The sequence below is a fragment of the Gouania willdenowi genome, chromosome 6 (genome assembly GCF_900634775.1).
Source record: "Gouania willdenowi chromosome 6, fGouWil2.1, whole genome shotgun sequence".
In the NCBI taxonomy this organism is placed as follows: domain Eukaryota; kingdom Metazoa; phylum Chordata; class Actinopteri; order Blenniiformes; family Gobiesocidae; genus Gouania; species Gouania willdenowi.
This window is the reverse complement of record NC_041049.1, coordinates 45,905,157-45,919,477: the sequence shown is the minus strand read 5'-3', so window position 1 is coordinate 45,919,477 and position 14,321 is coordinate 45,905,157. Positions and strand designations below refer to the sequence as shown.

The 14,321-nt window shown below is 35.8% G+C and overlaps 1 protein-coding gene across 1 annotated transcript in view; it reads left to right on the top strand.

The window, feature by feature from the left end:
* furinb (furin (paired basic amino acid cleaving enzyme) b) overlaps positions 1 to 14,321 on the top strand; it is a 196,648-nt gene that overhangs the window by 166,703 nt on the left and 15,624 nt on the right. Inside the window, exons 8-9 of the mRNA XM_028449435.1 lie at positions 3,625 to 3,797; positions 10,146 to 10,358. Coding sequence (XP_028305236.1) covers positions 3,625 to 3,797; positions 10,146 to 10,358 — 386 coding nt within the window. The remainder of the gene's footprint in view (positions 1 to 3,624; positions 3,798 to 10,145; positions 10,359 to 14,321) is intronic.

Below are 14,321 nucleotides of genomic sequence, written 5' to 3'. Positions count from 1 at the left end.
GCCCCCTCGCGAGAGCTGTAGGTCAGGGGGCTGGCTTTTCCTACCCCGTTGCCGTCTCTCCGGGCTGTCCACTGTCTCTCCAGTTGTCACCACTCTTTTCGTGGACATCATCCAGCTTTTCCTGGAGGTCACTGGCAAAGCCAGATGTGATAGAACTCAAATACACCTCACGGTGATACTTGGACACGTCACTGGACACAATATATACATTTATACACTGATGTGTGGTATGTATACATTCTGAGTGTTTATGTTGTTTGTGTAATGGTTTCTATAGGGGTTCCCTAACTCTCTAATAAGGAAGAAGAGAGGAAAATAGATAGTTCAAGTAATGAAATTAATAAAAACTGTAACGCGAAATTTTATTGGTTTAACTAAGAACTAAGGTTTTGATCAAGAGCTTTTGTTCAGTCTCAAGCCACCGGTCATCAGTGTTGCATGTGTGTTTTACCCTCCTGTACATCAAGCTTCCATCTGCAATGGTTCTATTTCATGTAGTCAGCGAGGAAGAGGGAAGGAGGTTTTTCATTCCAAAAATGAACCTCTCGATCAAAACACCAGAGTTCATTTCAACGTTGCTTATCCCAAAATTATAAAAATGGAAATGGCTCAAAACGGAAAAAGTTGCTTGACTATTTCCAAAATAAAATTAAAAATGAAGTTGGTTATTGCTGAAGTGGCCTGAAGCCAACTTCCTGACCTGAACATTTCTCAAAAATCTGCATAACTGCAAACTGGAAAACTTTCTGAACTGCTCTGAACTGAAGACAAAGCAACAGGCAAAGGAACAAGAGGACTGGAGCAAGAGAGTTGGAACAAGAGAAAGAAGAGGAGGGACATGTCAAGATGTCATCTGATTGGCTAAACACACATTTGCTGTGTAGGCGGGGTGAAATCTGGTTGGCTAGAATAGAAGGTGGATGTGTTAAGTTACTGTGAAGAGACAAAATGGCATCTGGGATGTGTCTATGCACCATGTGCTTTCAAACAATGAACTGTAAAACAAGCTGGGTGTGTGTGCCACATGTTAGGAACAAAATGGAGGAATGGGATGTAGGGGTGTCTGTGTGTGTGTGTCAATCAGAATCAGAAAATCAGAATCAGGAAAGTTTATTTTGCCAAATACAGTTTTAAAAAACAGCACAGGGAATTTGAGTAATAAAAACAAAAATAGAAATATAAGTAAATATTAATATATGGTATGGTGTAGGGGTGTTTATAGGTGACTGTGTTCATGAGGCTGGTAGCCGAGGGAAGGAAGCTGTTTTTGTGTCTGGAGGTTCTGGTCCTGATGGACAGAAACCTACTTCCAGATGTAAGAGTTTGAAACAGTTTGTGTCCGGGGTAGAAGGGGTCGGCCACCATCTTTCCTGCATGCCTCAGAGTCCTGGAGGCGTACAGGTCCTGGAGGGAGGGCAGATTGCAGCCAATGACCTTCTCTGCAGAGTGGATGACACATTGCAGTCTGACCTTGTCCTTGGCCATAGCAGATGGTGATGGAGGAGCAGAGGATGGACTGGATGATGGAGCTGTAGAAGTTCACCATCATTTTTGTTGAAAGACTGAACTTCTTCAGCTGCCGCAGGAAGTACATCCTCTGCTGAACTTTTTAGATGAGAGAGCTGATGTTCAGTAGTCTGTAAAATAAAATCTACATATTGTAAACAGCTGTGTTCAATAGTATAATACCAATTCCTTAAAACAACTTTCAAATAATTATACCCTTAATGGTTAACTTAAACCACCACCAACTTTTGCACCACCACCAAAAAGACATCGAAATTAACACTTCAATCAATCACAAGGAACATCAAGCATACCCAAACATCTTCCCTGACAAAGGCTTCAAGTCAGTGTTTATCAGATAAAGACACACATATAAAGTTGCTCCTCCTGGAAGGAAAACACTGCCAAAAGTTGAGAATCGTATGTCCTGAACCAAGAGGAGGCACAACTCTGTCCATGGGGACATCAGATGGTGCCACATTCTATTCGATTCCTCCGGGTTTCTCCGTTGGTTGAAGATGGTCCCTTAGTCCAGAATGCTCAAACCACTAATGTGTCTCTGCAATGCTCATCCCACGGGGGGAGGGTGAGTCAGCTGGACAATGGCTGGATTGGAAAGAAGAGTCCGTCCTCTGCACCCAATTGTGCAAAAAGCGTTTCCACCGCTGAGTCCAGTGGTGGTCATCTCCAGCCGGGTCATCTACAGCTTTATCAGCTGCCATTACCAGCAAAATATCTTCCTCCCCTCCCCCTCAATTTAATGGTCCTTCAGAACTCACCACCTACTGTAACAACACACTCTGTTTCTGTTTAGATTAACTGGCCTATATCAAAACTAGTGTTGTCTCATTTAAACACTCTTTAAACACTCTTGAGCTTCCCATCATTACCTCGAACATGAAGTCCTCAACCAGTATTCTCCCAACTATCAACTACCCAGAACTCTCAAACTGGCAGTCATCACCCCCATCCTCAAAAAACCTGGACTCTTACAGACAGCATATGCAACTTCCGCACCATCTCCAATCTGTCTTTTCTATCAGAAATACTGGAATCCATTGTCTCCTCCCAGATAAAATCCCACCTTTCCTCCAATAACCTCTTTGAAATATTCCAATCCGGCTTCCGTTCCCAGCACAGCACAGAAACAGCTCTCTTTAAAGTCACCAACGACCTCCTCCTTTCCTCAGACTCTGGCCGCCTCAACATCCTCATCCTCCTCGATCTCACTGCAGCCTTTGACACAGTCAACTACAGTATTCTTCTATCCCGCTTAGAACACTCACTCAATATCACTGGCATTGCTCTATCCTGGTTAAAATCCTACCTTACTGACAGACAACAATATATCAATGCCAATAACTGTTCCTGTACCTGTGTTTTGTGAGACATAGATCTTCTAATAAGAACATTTCAAAGGTTTTTAAAAAAGCTTGCATGGTAGCCCTCCATCCAAATCATTCCACATTGTACACTCTGCATCTCTCTCTCTCTCTCTCTCTCTCTCTCTCTCTCTCATGTCCTCTAGGAAAAGGTTTGTTGTCATTGTGTTTTGGAACAGCTCTTTGTCGAGACGTAGATAATGTGTCAAAGACAGAGGATTGTGTTGAGGAGGATCCTGATTCTGAGGCATTCTCATCTGTAGTAAATAAATGTGTTTATGGGGGGTCACCAACATCAGTCAATATGGTTCATTCTGTGAAAGTCATGAATGTGTACCCCAAATTAGAAAAGATTTGGATGAAAGTTTGACCTGATGGTGGCACTGTAGCAAAGGTCATATCATCACCACGCATTTATACTCTTGTGGTCATTAATGTTTTCAGTAAATTTGAGAAAATTTGGATTTAAACTATACAAGATAAAATAATTCTATTTAAAAAGTTTAGCCTGATGGTGGCGCTAGAGGACAGGTCAACGTTTCATTTTGAAAGGGTTATTTATGAATTTAACAAATAAACAAAGTGCCTGACACAAAAACTTGGTCAATAATTTTCTGAAAATCCTTTTCTGGAGGCAAATATCCCTGGGGTCAGCTTGACCCCAAGGGTAAAATGTGTTAGTAATATTTGAGGATAATAGGAGAGTTAAAAACCTAGACCACATCTTTGTTTGCAGGAGTTCGAATGCTGGACGGGGAGGTGACGGATGTGGTTGAGGCACATTCGCTCAGCCTCAACCCTCAGCACATCCACATATACAGTGCCAGCTGGGGCCCAGAAGATGATGGCAAGTCTCTTGATGGCCCCGCCAAGCTGGCTATGGAGGCGTTCCTGCAGGGAATCACCAAGGTCAGTCATTAGTGCACAAGAAGCTGAAGATTAATTCATAATGCCATGGTGTCTTGAAGACAAGGATCATACAAAGGTTTGAAATAGCCTATTTAAAGCGTTTTTTGGAGGTTTGGTTTTTGATGCAAGCCCTTTGTTCAACCTCTGTCTGAAATAATTTATTTAGTGTTTTCCATTAAGATTTTCCCTTTAATCCCTGCTGTACTCAGCCTGACTGCTTTAGATTTAATACCAGACTCAATTTTTTTCCTCCTGCTGAAGCTTTTTTTTTTTTTTCATATTAACCTCAAGAAGTCAATATCCAAACTGAGCATATCTAGATTTTCAATTCTCTTTGAAAAGTTGTTATCAAAGCTTGTGCCGAAAGTTTTTTTCATATGCAGACAATACATTTCTTATTCAAACTGCATCATTTATAGTTTTTCTTTTCGATCCAAGCATTGTTGGAAAATGAGTCATTGGGAAATATATGTGGTTCAGAAGAGTAAAAAATGACTCACTGGGAAGCAAAGATCATTAAAGTGGATCACTAATTTCCTGAGGCAGTTTTATGTCGTCACTTCACACGTTGTTTTTAATCAGGTTTTATATGCAATATTTAGAGGTCTCTTTTTAGACGGCAGTAGATTTTGTGTTGTTCTTTCAAGCTTAATCCTCCAATCCATTATAAGGAAGCAAATAAATGTCTTGCTGTGAGAATATTCCTTTGTAAATATAAAGTCAACTAGAAGCATGACTACCAATATTTGCTATATATTATTAAGTATTGCCTATACTCCGATTTCCTATTTCAAAGACACGTCTGCATCAATTTACCCTATCATTTCCATGTCATCTTCTTTCCCTTTGTTTATGACTTTACTGACTATTAAATGTTCCAAAATCGTACCAAACATGCCAAATATGATTATTAGAGTCAACAACTGCTATAAACTTTATATATATATATGCTTCAAATGACTGACGGAAACCAGGAGGGTTACGATAGAATTTTTGGGAGATTACGTCGCAAGAATAACTACACTTGCTAGACACTCAGCCAAATGTTTTACAGGAAATATTACATAGAAATGTATGATATGGGATTCAGTCTGTGTCATATACTCATCTCCAATTCATTTTGCATCTCGCACAGTCGAGATGAAGTAGCGTGAGATATTAAACGAGAAAATGTGAGCGTAATTTGACATATTTGGCCATTAGCTACACTTGCTAGACATTCAATCACCATTGTCGAGTGAAAAACACCATATAAATATGTGATTTTTGTCCCAGAACGGACATATGATGTATTTCTGTGTCATATTGGGGCCAGATTTTAGAATAAATGCTTTAGATTCCTTTTTCCATTTCAGATCGTAAATTCCACATTTTCTATCCATTTTCAGCGATCACAGAATATCGGAGTCTCTTTTTATCTGAGTGCATAGGTTTAATTTTGCATCAATGAATTTATTTTGTGTCATTGTTTTACATTTAAATGTGAAAGGATGGCAGTAGCTTTAAATGTCAGGATACAAAACAAAAGCATTTTCCCCACTCTCTGAGCAGTTTTAAATTCAAAGAACAGAAGTTTATCTTTATTGCATTCCCAGAATGGAGGAATCCACAATGCGGGGTGTAACAGTGAAGAAAAACTGCTTGACAGCATCACAACAGGACCTTTCAGGTTCAGCGTGTGTTTTCCTGCCAGCTAGATAACCTCCGGCTCTGAGGTGTTATCAACTGGCCTCCAAAAGCTGCAGCAAAGACAGCATCAGGTCATAAATTAGGCTGAGGAAGATTAGGTCCAGCTTCAGAACACTATAGCTTTGAGATAAGGTTTATATCCAATGACATCAAACAGTAAAAAGTCATATTTAGCTCATCTTCTCCTGAGGAATAGTGCGAGACAAGGTTGCTCGACTCTATTAGCAAAACAAGTGTCTAATCCTTTTTGGAAAAATGACTCTGAAAGAGCTCATTTGAGTCTGCTTTGATTCAATAAGGTGGCTTTATGCACTCCTGAGCCTGACTTTTCTTTGATTGGCCAGGCCAGAGAATGCAACACATAAACCATGAAAAAAAACATGTTGAAGTAATCAGACACAACAGTAATTTAGAATACAATTAGTTTTTCTATTAACCATGTTCACATAAGCCTTTTCATTCTTTTCTTTTTCACCGTGTATCCTAAGAAATTTTTTTCTTTCTTGTTTTGTTGTTTTATTCTATTTATGTTAAATAGATGAAGAGAAAGAAAAGGTTTTCTAATACTTGTAGCCTCATATGTCAGTCTTTTTCAACCTTGGGGTCGTGATCCCATGTGGGATCACCTGGAAATGAAATGGGGTCACCTAAAATGTCTAATAATATAATTTAGTTCAGTTTTTAAAATATATATTTTAAAATGTTCTTTCTTTTTTAAAATTAAAACAAATAACATTTTTCAATTTTAATTTATTTTTTATTTGTATTTATCTACTTTGCACAATGAAAAAAAAAAAAATATATATATATATATATATAATGTCACGGCAATAGATATACAGTGCAGGAAAAGGCAGAAAGTTCAAAGAGCTCAAAATAAAACATCACACACAATCTCAAACAACTGTATTCTAAACTTTCACGTTATCAAATATAAATCTAGCCAGAAAAAAATGTAGTGTAGGAGTTGAGCTGGTGCTTATTGTTACTCGCTATTTTTTATTTGTAACTCAATATACTGAACATGATCAAAAAAACTAATTAAAGAAAAGAAAAGCCTCCGGGGTCACGAGAAATTTGTGATGTAAAAACGGGGTCACGACACGAAAAAGGTTGGAAACCACTGCCGTATGTACAGTACTTACTGCTATGTCCGTCTAAAGTTTTCATTCCCTCGCCACATCTTGAAAAATGTTCTTCACATTACCTGCATCGAGATTTAATGAAATCATCTGATCTAATGAAATCATCTGATCCAACCTAAGCTGACTGTGAGCTGCCAGGAAAATACAGATGTGTTAGAAGGGATTATACAAAAGACACATGAAAGAAATGAGACTAAGGAAGGATTTACAGAGAAGAAAGTGGAAGACAAAAGACATAATATGACATGACAGCAGAATAAAAGCAATTTAAGCATCTTAAACTAAGTCTGGAAGATGTTGAATGAAGGAGACACAAAGGTCACTCTGAGCCCGGCAGCTGTTTAAAGAGCTGTACGGTCCTGACAGCATGAGCCCCCGCTGCCCCAGGGACCCCCAGCAAGAACCGGTGCTCAACAGACCCCTGGCAATAATCAGCAACATGTTCAAAGGACGGAAGGTCAGCAGTACACACTGTTTGGGCTATAACCTGCGCCTTCAGGCTCGTGAAGCTCAGGAATCGATTAGAAATGGCACCGAGAGGCAGAACAGGCAAAATTCAGGAAATGCGCTGCAGTCTTTTTCTGCGTCTGTGTTTGTACATGCTAAAGGCACTTCATTGATTTGCAGCAACAACAACAACAAACAAAAAAAAAAACACTGCAAGCATAGAGTGGAGACATAAAAAGCACGAGTGGGTTTTTGGATGGTGTATTATAATCTTTGCAGTGCCCCCTGAGCTGAAAAGCAGCACTTTTGTATACTTCACTAAAAAGAAGGAAATAACCATCCTCTAACTGAAATCAGAAATCAACATTTTCACTGATAAAGTAACAAAAATATATATACAGATATAGTCCAGGCATACACACATTATACACAGTAATTTTATTTTCCTTGAGACATTTTACATTTTTAAGTCAATTTTAAAGAGTTACTAAAGCCCAGTTTCTTTTGCTGACCTGCCTTGAGGGAGAAATTTAAAAAAATGCCTCGACTATGAACGTCAGTCTATGCTATGCTAACTAGCTACTTAATACTCACTATAGCTGTTTATTCACAATTCTCTCCGTCCAACCTACTCACCACAGATTACTGAATCCACAGATTAACAACATTTTGTCTCAGTTTTTGTGCAGGTGAGCCAGAGAATGAAAGAGCAGGTGCAGAGCAGGATGACGAGAAAGAAAAAGCATGATATGCCACATCTGTGAGGTGGGATGGACTTTCTCTGCAAAGGAGAAGTGCTCACTAACACAGAATAAGACAGATTTGTGAACAATATTTGTGAGAAATAGGTGTTTTGTGTTTATAGAAAATGTTTTAGATCTCATGAAAAATGGGAGCAAAAACAAAAGTGTTGCATTTAGATTTTTGTTCAGTGTATATCTCCATGGAAATGACGGTGAATAGGCCGATTACTTTTAATGCGATGCCCCATGAAGGTTTTAAATAATCAATTGGGTGTTGATCTAATCATATAATCATTGCTAAAACCATTGCTTAAGGCAAAGACAAGTGCAGCAGGTAAACATGTCCTGTTTCAACATTTTGTTGTAATTTTCCACTCTGAGCTATTGCAGCCACACACTTTTTTTCCTTGGAATGGTCAAGGTCAATGCCATATATGGCATCATTGAAATCTTTGTGTAAACAGTTAAAAACTCACTTTTCAAATTACTTGAGATGTCTTTTGTAACATTGTGATGTTGTTGAATAACACGTTGAAAAGATTGGAATGGCTCAACCACACTTTATGTCTGTATTAGTTATTGGAGTCAGGCTACACACGATCACAGTGACTGAGAAACGGATGACGTGAGTGAAAAGCATAAATTAGCCCTGCACATGAAGCTCGGGGCTCTTCCTCTTTGATTTTGCTCAAGACTCTGTTCTAGGCATTTTTCTTAGAAGGCTGTGGTTGAGCCCGAGATCTTGTTTTGAACTGCTTCCTGCACAACAGGTCAAATAAAAGGTCAAGTAAGAATTTGAACTGTGATCCTTCCTATTCACGAACACACTGGAATAAGAATAAATTCTATTCCAACACCCACTGGATGTAATCCCCAAATAAATAAGGAATACTTGATCAACTTCAGTAATTAAAAAAGTGCCATTTTTTTTTTTTTTATTTTTTTTTTTTTTTTTTTTAACCTGTTGTCTTAAACAACAACTGTCTCGGCCTCAGTGGTCATCCAAACTAATTATCCAAGCAGTTAAACAGCTGTAAGAACTCAACAACAAACAACTGTAACGATAAAGAATGAAATAGCCTTTCAATATTGTTCAACAAACATTACACTTATAACATTTGTTATTAAGTTTGTGTATGAGGTGCAGAATAATTAAGCTAGCTAGCGAATTAGCATTAGCTTAGCAGTTAGCCCTTGAACTAGTTAATCAAAGTATGAAACAGGGCGCAACGATTTACATTACTGTGTAAAATGACTGAAACACATCATAAACACTGTCTACCCACTGAAAACACTTCAACCTTGCTTAAGCACAACAAGTTAAGGTTATTAAGAAGACATTTCTAGAAGGTGTGACCGCATTGTGGGAATACAATCGTAGTTTTTCACGGCATTGACTGATTGAATTTTGTAAGTACATAATACGCTCAGAACAATCAGAGTATTGTTCAGGATCAGTATATTCACTGTTAATTTTTGTGTTTTCCATTAAGACGTAGTGTTGGCTCCATCCCATAGGTTGGTAAATCGAAGGTATTTCTTTCACAAAATTGGGGAATTTGCTCGAAAAAGAAATTGTTCAAAGGTTTTGAGCTTGAATTGCTGCTCACAAGAGATTGTTTTTGACTCCATCACAAACATTGGGTTTGTTGACAGATGGTCATGTGACTTAAGACGCAGGCAGAAGCAGAAAAGTTTCATGACAGATTTGGCAAAGATAGATTCAATCTGTGCTGACACACAGGAAGTAGAATCTTATATTGTTGTTGTTTTGCCGCAACTTTTATGAAATGCTTGACGTTATCGTGCTATAATACAAGGATAGACTGCGATGTTCAGTGTTTTCACTTCATTCTTACCATAGTTTTTTGTGTTTCTTCACCAGACATGAAGGATAGTGATTAAATTGACGTATTTGTTTTATCAGCCTTAAATGTTGATGTTTTTCTGAAATTAAAAAATTAATAATCTTTCTGTCCTATTGTGTATTATAAGGAAACTCTCGCTCTCATATTTAATGTTTTTATTTATCAGTGCAGCAATAGTCAGCTTGAAGGCATTGGGTAATTACATTTCAGACCTTTTCTTTTTCGATGTTCTGCTGCACAGAGTTGCCTGACTTTATGATGTATCAATCAGAGTCCTGCCTACAGCAGCTCGGCATCTCGAGGAGAAAGGAGACAATTGACAATCCTTTAAAGCAGTGAGACAAATGTCTGTTTCAGCAGCAGTTTTTCATGTTTCTAGCAGCTCTTGTCTGTGTCTTCCTTATTTGATTCCGCTTGTATTACAACATGTGTTCTTTTTTTTTTTTTTTACAACAGGGCCGTGGAGGACTGGGCTCCATATTTGTCTGGGCTTCGGGCAACGGCGGCCGCGAGCAGGACAACTGCAACTGTGACGGCTACACCAACAGCATCTACACGTTGTCCATCAGTAGCACCACAGAGTCTGGCAACGTGCCGTGGTACAGCGAACCCTGCTCCTCCACCCTGGCAACCACATTCAGCTCTGGCAACCCGAGGGAGAAACAAATAGTGCGTGAAGTAAACAAACATTCAGTGACGCAACATTTGTGAGCAACCTACAGCCAGAGTTGGGGTCAATTATAATTGTAATTGCGTAATTGATAATTAATTACAGATATTGCATAACAGTAATTCTAATTTGAATTGGGAAAAAATATATATTGCTATTGTAATTGAGTTCAGATAATTTACTTTGTAATTGTAATGTAAAAATTGTAATATAAAAATTGTAAATTACAATTTAAATAAATGCAAAACTGGGGAACCATGTTAAAGTTCTATAGCCTACACATACGTGGTTTAATGATTATTAAAATATGATTCATATCAACTTTTCCCACTACCTGTCAGTGAATCCTGAGGATTATTTTACCATTTAAATAAACATATATAAATCAAGGGGTACAATAACAGAAAAAAGTCTCAGCCCACACAAAAACTATTAATTCTAATATGTTCATGGATAAGGAAGCCTAACACGGTAACCAAGGGATGAAAAACTAATTAGATGATAGATAATATGTGTTGTGTATTTTACAGCTGATTTTAAGACATGGGTCAAAACTGACTCATTATCATGAGAGATGCTAACAGAAAGCTAACACAAGTTAAGTTTTATGAAGTTATTTATTTCAGGATCAGTATTTGTGATTAATTGTAATTGAACTTTAGTAATTGAGAACGTAATTGTAATTTACTTTCATGGGGAAAAATAATAATAATAATAATTATAATTTTAGTTGTAATTTGAAAAAAATGATTGTCACCGTAATCGCAATTGAGTTATAATCGAACATGGATAACTGAAGACGTAATTGTAATTGAAAAATGTATTTGACCTCAATCCTGCCTACACCTGTTTGTCATCATTGTCCAAAAGTTGACTTTGCTACATTGCTTTCCTAAAACTTTCCTTCCCATTAATCTTTTCTATATGGACTGAAAAAGAGACAAGCTGTCAAAATGTGCGAGACTGATGGGAAACATTCATTGAGCAAACAGTGAAAGATGCCACATGTTCACTTCAAGCTGCTTGTCAACCAAAGAAAGGCTCGCCTCAGGGACGCAGTACAACAGAAAACAAACGTAAATCTGCCATCGCCGTCAAACGGTAGCGGGGGCGTGCTGCAGGCGGGCTAATGCTACTCATCAGGGCGGGAAAATTCCAGCTTCTGTCAAAACCCTCAATACTTCAAAACTTGCAGATTTTGTTAGTTTTCCTTAAACTCATGTTTGCGTTTGTCATAAACACTTCTGATTGGGTCACCTTTTGTTTTACCAGGAGAGCAAAAAACAGCTGAAAAGCACACAAGTCGCACTCGGTGGTAATTATATTTTAATGGTTTGCATTTGAAACGTCAGCACATAAAGTATAAGCTTCTTAATAATGATCTATTATTATTTTTTAACGAACTGCTCCAGCAATTATGTTTGCAAATGGGGGAAAAGTGTTATCACCGCAGAGCTGCAGCTAATGGTTATTTTCAATATTAATGACTTCCAGTAAGTTTTTCAATTAATGCTCATGTATTCTCATAATAAAAATGTCACCATGTTGTCAGAAGCACGTGCAGAGCCTCAGGAAATGTCACCCACTCACTACAATATGTCGAGGGAAGTAATAAGCAATTAAGTCGAGTTTAGTTCAGGTTGTTGGATAGGACAGCACAGGAAATTATGTTCGGACCGTATATATTAAAAACAGCACAAAATACAACACGGAGCAGAGGCATGGACACACAAAATTATGCCAAAAACTCACAAAATAGCAGAAAAACACATTTCTTTGCTACTGATGTAAGTATGCTAATCAGATAAGGATTTGTTCGATTTCTTTTGAATACAGAATTCACATTTTTCAACAACAGTCTTCCAATATAATATAATCACACAAACACTGTATTACCTCATGCATAAAGGATAGCCACATTTATTTTGAGTCCAAACCAACACACTTTCCCTCAGGAGGAACAAACTTTGCTAACTTTGAACTTCCAAGTTCAGGGACAGTTTTGCCTCCGAGCTGTGGCCTCCATGAGAAGCTCTGCAAGCACCAGATTAAGTGCTTTTAATTGGATAACTATTAAACTTGATCTCCAAATATTAAAATGAACCTCAAAATATGTAAAACATCACAGTCAGACTGTATTTTATTTGTTTAGCATTTGGCCTGAGAAGACACCTGTGTTAGAGCCTAATATGTAGACCCGAAGTGTTAATAAAAAAATCAATAAATCGATAAATGGATAATAAAACTTGAAATATAACAAAAAAGTATTAAACCCAAAATGTTACAACTGGTCAATATAATATGCAGAAATAGTGTTGTTTTGTTTTTTGTTTTTTTTTTGATGCACAAAAACAAATTTGTTTTAGAAAGAAAAGCATGAATATAGCTTTTTTAAATTTAAGGTTTTGCTTTGTGAACAAGGCAAACATAATATTATTTATTCATATTACATTATTATATTAGCACTCAGTGATTAAAATAATAAACACAAGCTCATTTATTCTTTTCATTGATTCCGGCATATACTATACTATACTACTACTATACTATACTATACTATACTATACTATACTATACTATACTATACTATACTATACTATACTATACTATACTATACTATACTATACTATACTAATACTATACTATACTATACTATACTATACTATACTATACTATACTATACTATACTATACTATACTATACTATACTATACTATACTATACTATACTATACTATACTATACTATACTATACTATACTATACTAATACTATACTATACTATACTATACTATACTATACTAATGCTATACTATACTAATACTATACTATACTATACTATACTATACTATACTATACTATACTATACTATACTATACTATACTAATACTATACTATACTATACTATACTAATACTATACTATACTAATACTATACTATACTATACTATACTATACTATACTATACTATACTATACTATACTAATACTAATACTATACTATACTAATACTATACTAATGCTATACTATACTATACTATACTATACTAATACTATACTATACTATACTATACTATACTATACTATACTATACTATACTATACTAATACTATACTATACTAATACTATACTATACTATACTAATAATATACTATACTATACTATACTAATACTATACTATACTATACTATACTATACTATACTACACTATACTACACTATACTAATACTATACTATTACTAATACTATACTATACTATACATACTATACCAATACTATACTAATACTATACTATACTATGCTATACTATACTATACTATACTATACTAATACTATACTATACTATACTAATACTATACTATACTAATACTATACTATACTATTACTAATACTATACTATACTAATACTATACTATACTAATACTATACTATACTAATACTATACTAATACTATACTATACTATACTAATACTAATACTAATACTATACTATACTATACCAATACTATACTAATACTATACTATACTATACTATACTATACTATACTATACTAATACTATACTATACTATACTAATACTATATAATACTATACTATACTAATACTAATACTATACTATACTATACTAATACTATACTATACTAATACTATACTATACTATACAATACTAATACTATACTATACTATACTATACTAATACTATACTATACTATACTAATACTATACTATACTATACTAATACTATACTATACTAATACTATACTATACTATACAATACTATACTATATTATACTATACTAATACTAATACTATACTATACCATACTATACTAATACTATACTATACTATACTATACTAATACTAATACTATACTATAGTATACTATACTATACTATACTATACTATACTATACTATACTATACTATACTATACATGTGTTATGACTTTTCATTCATTCCATACAATAT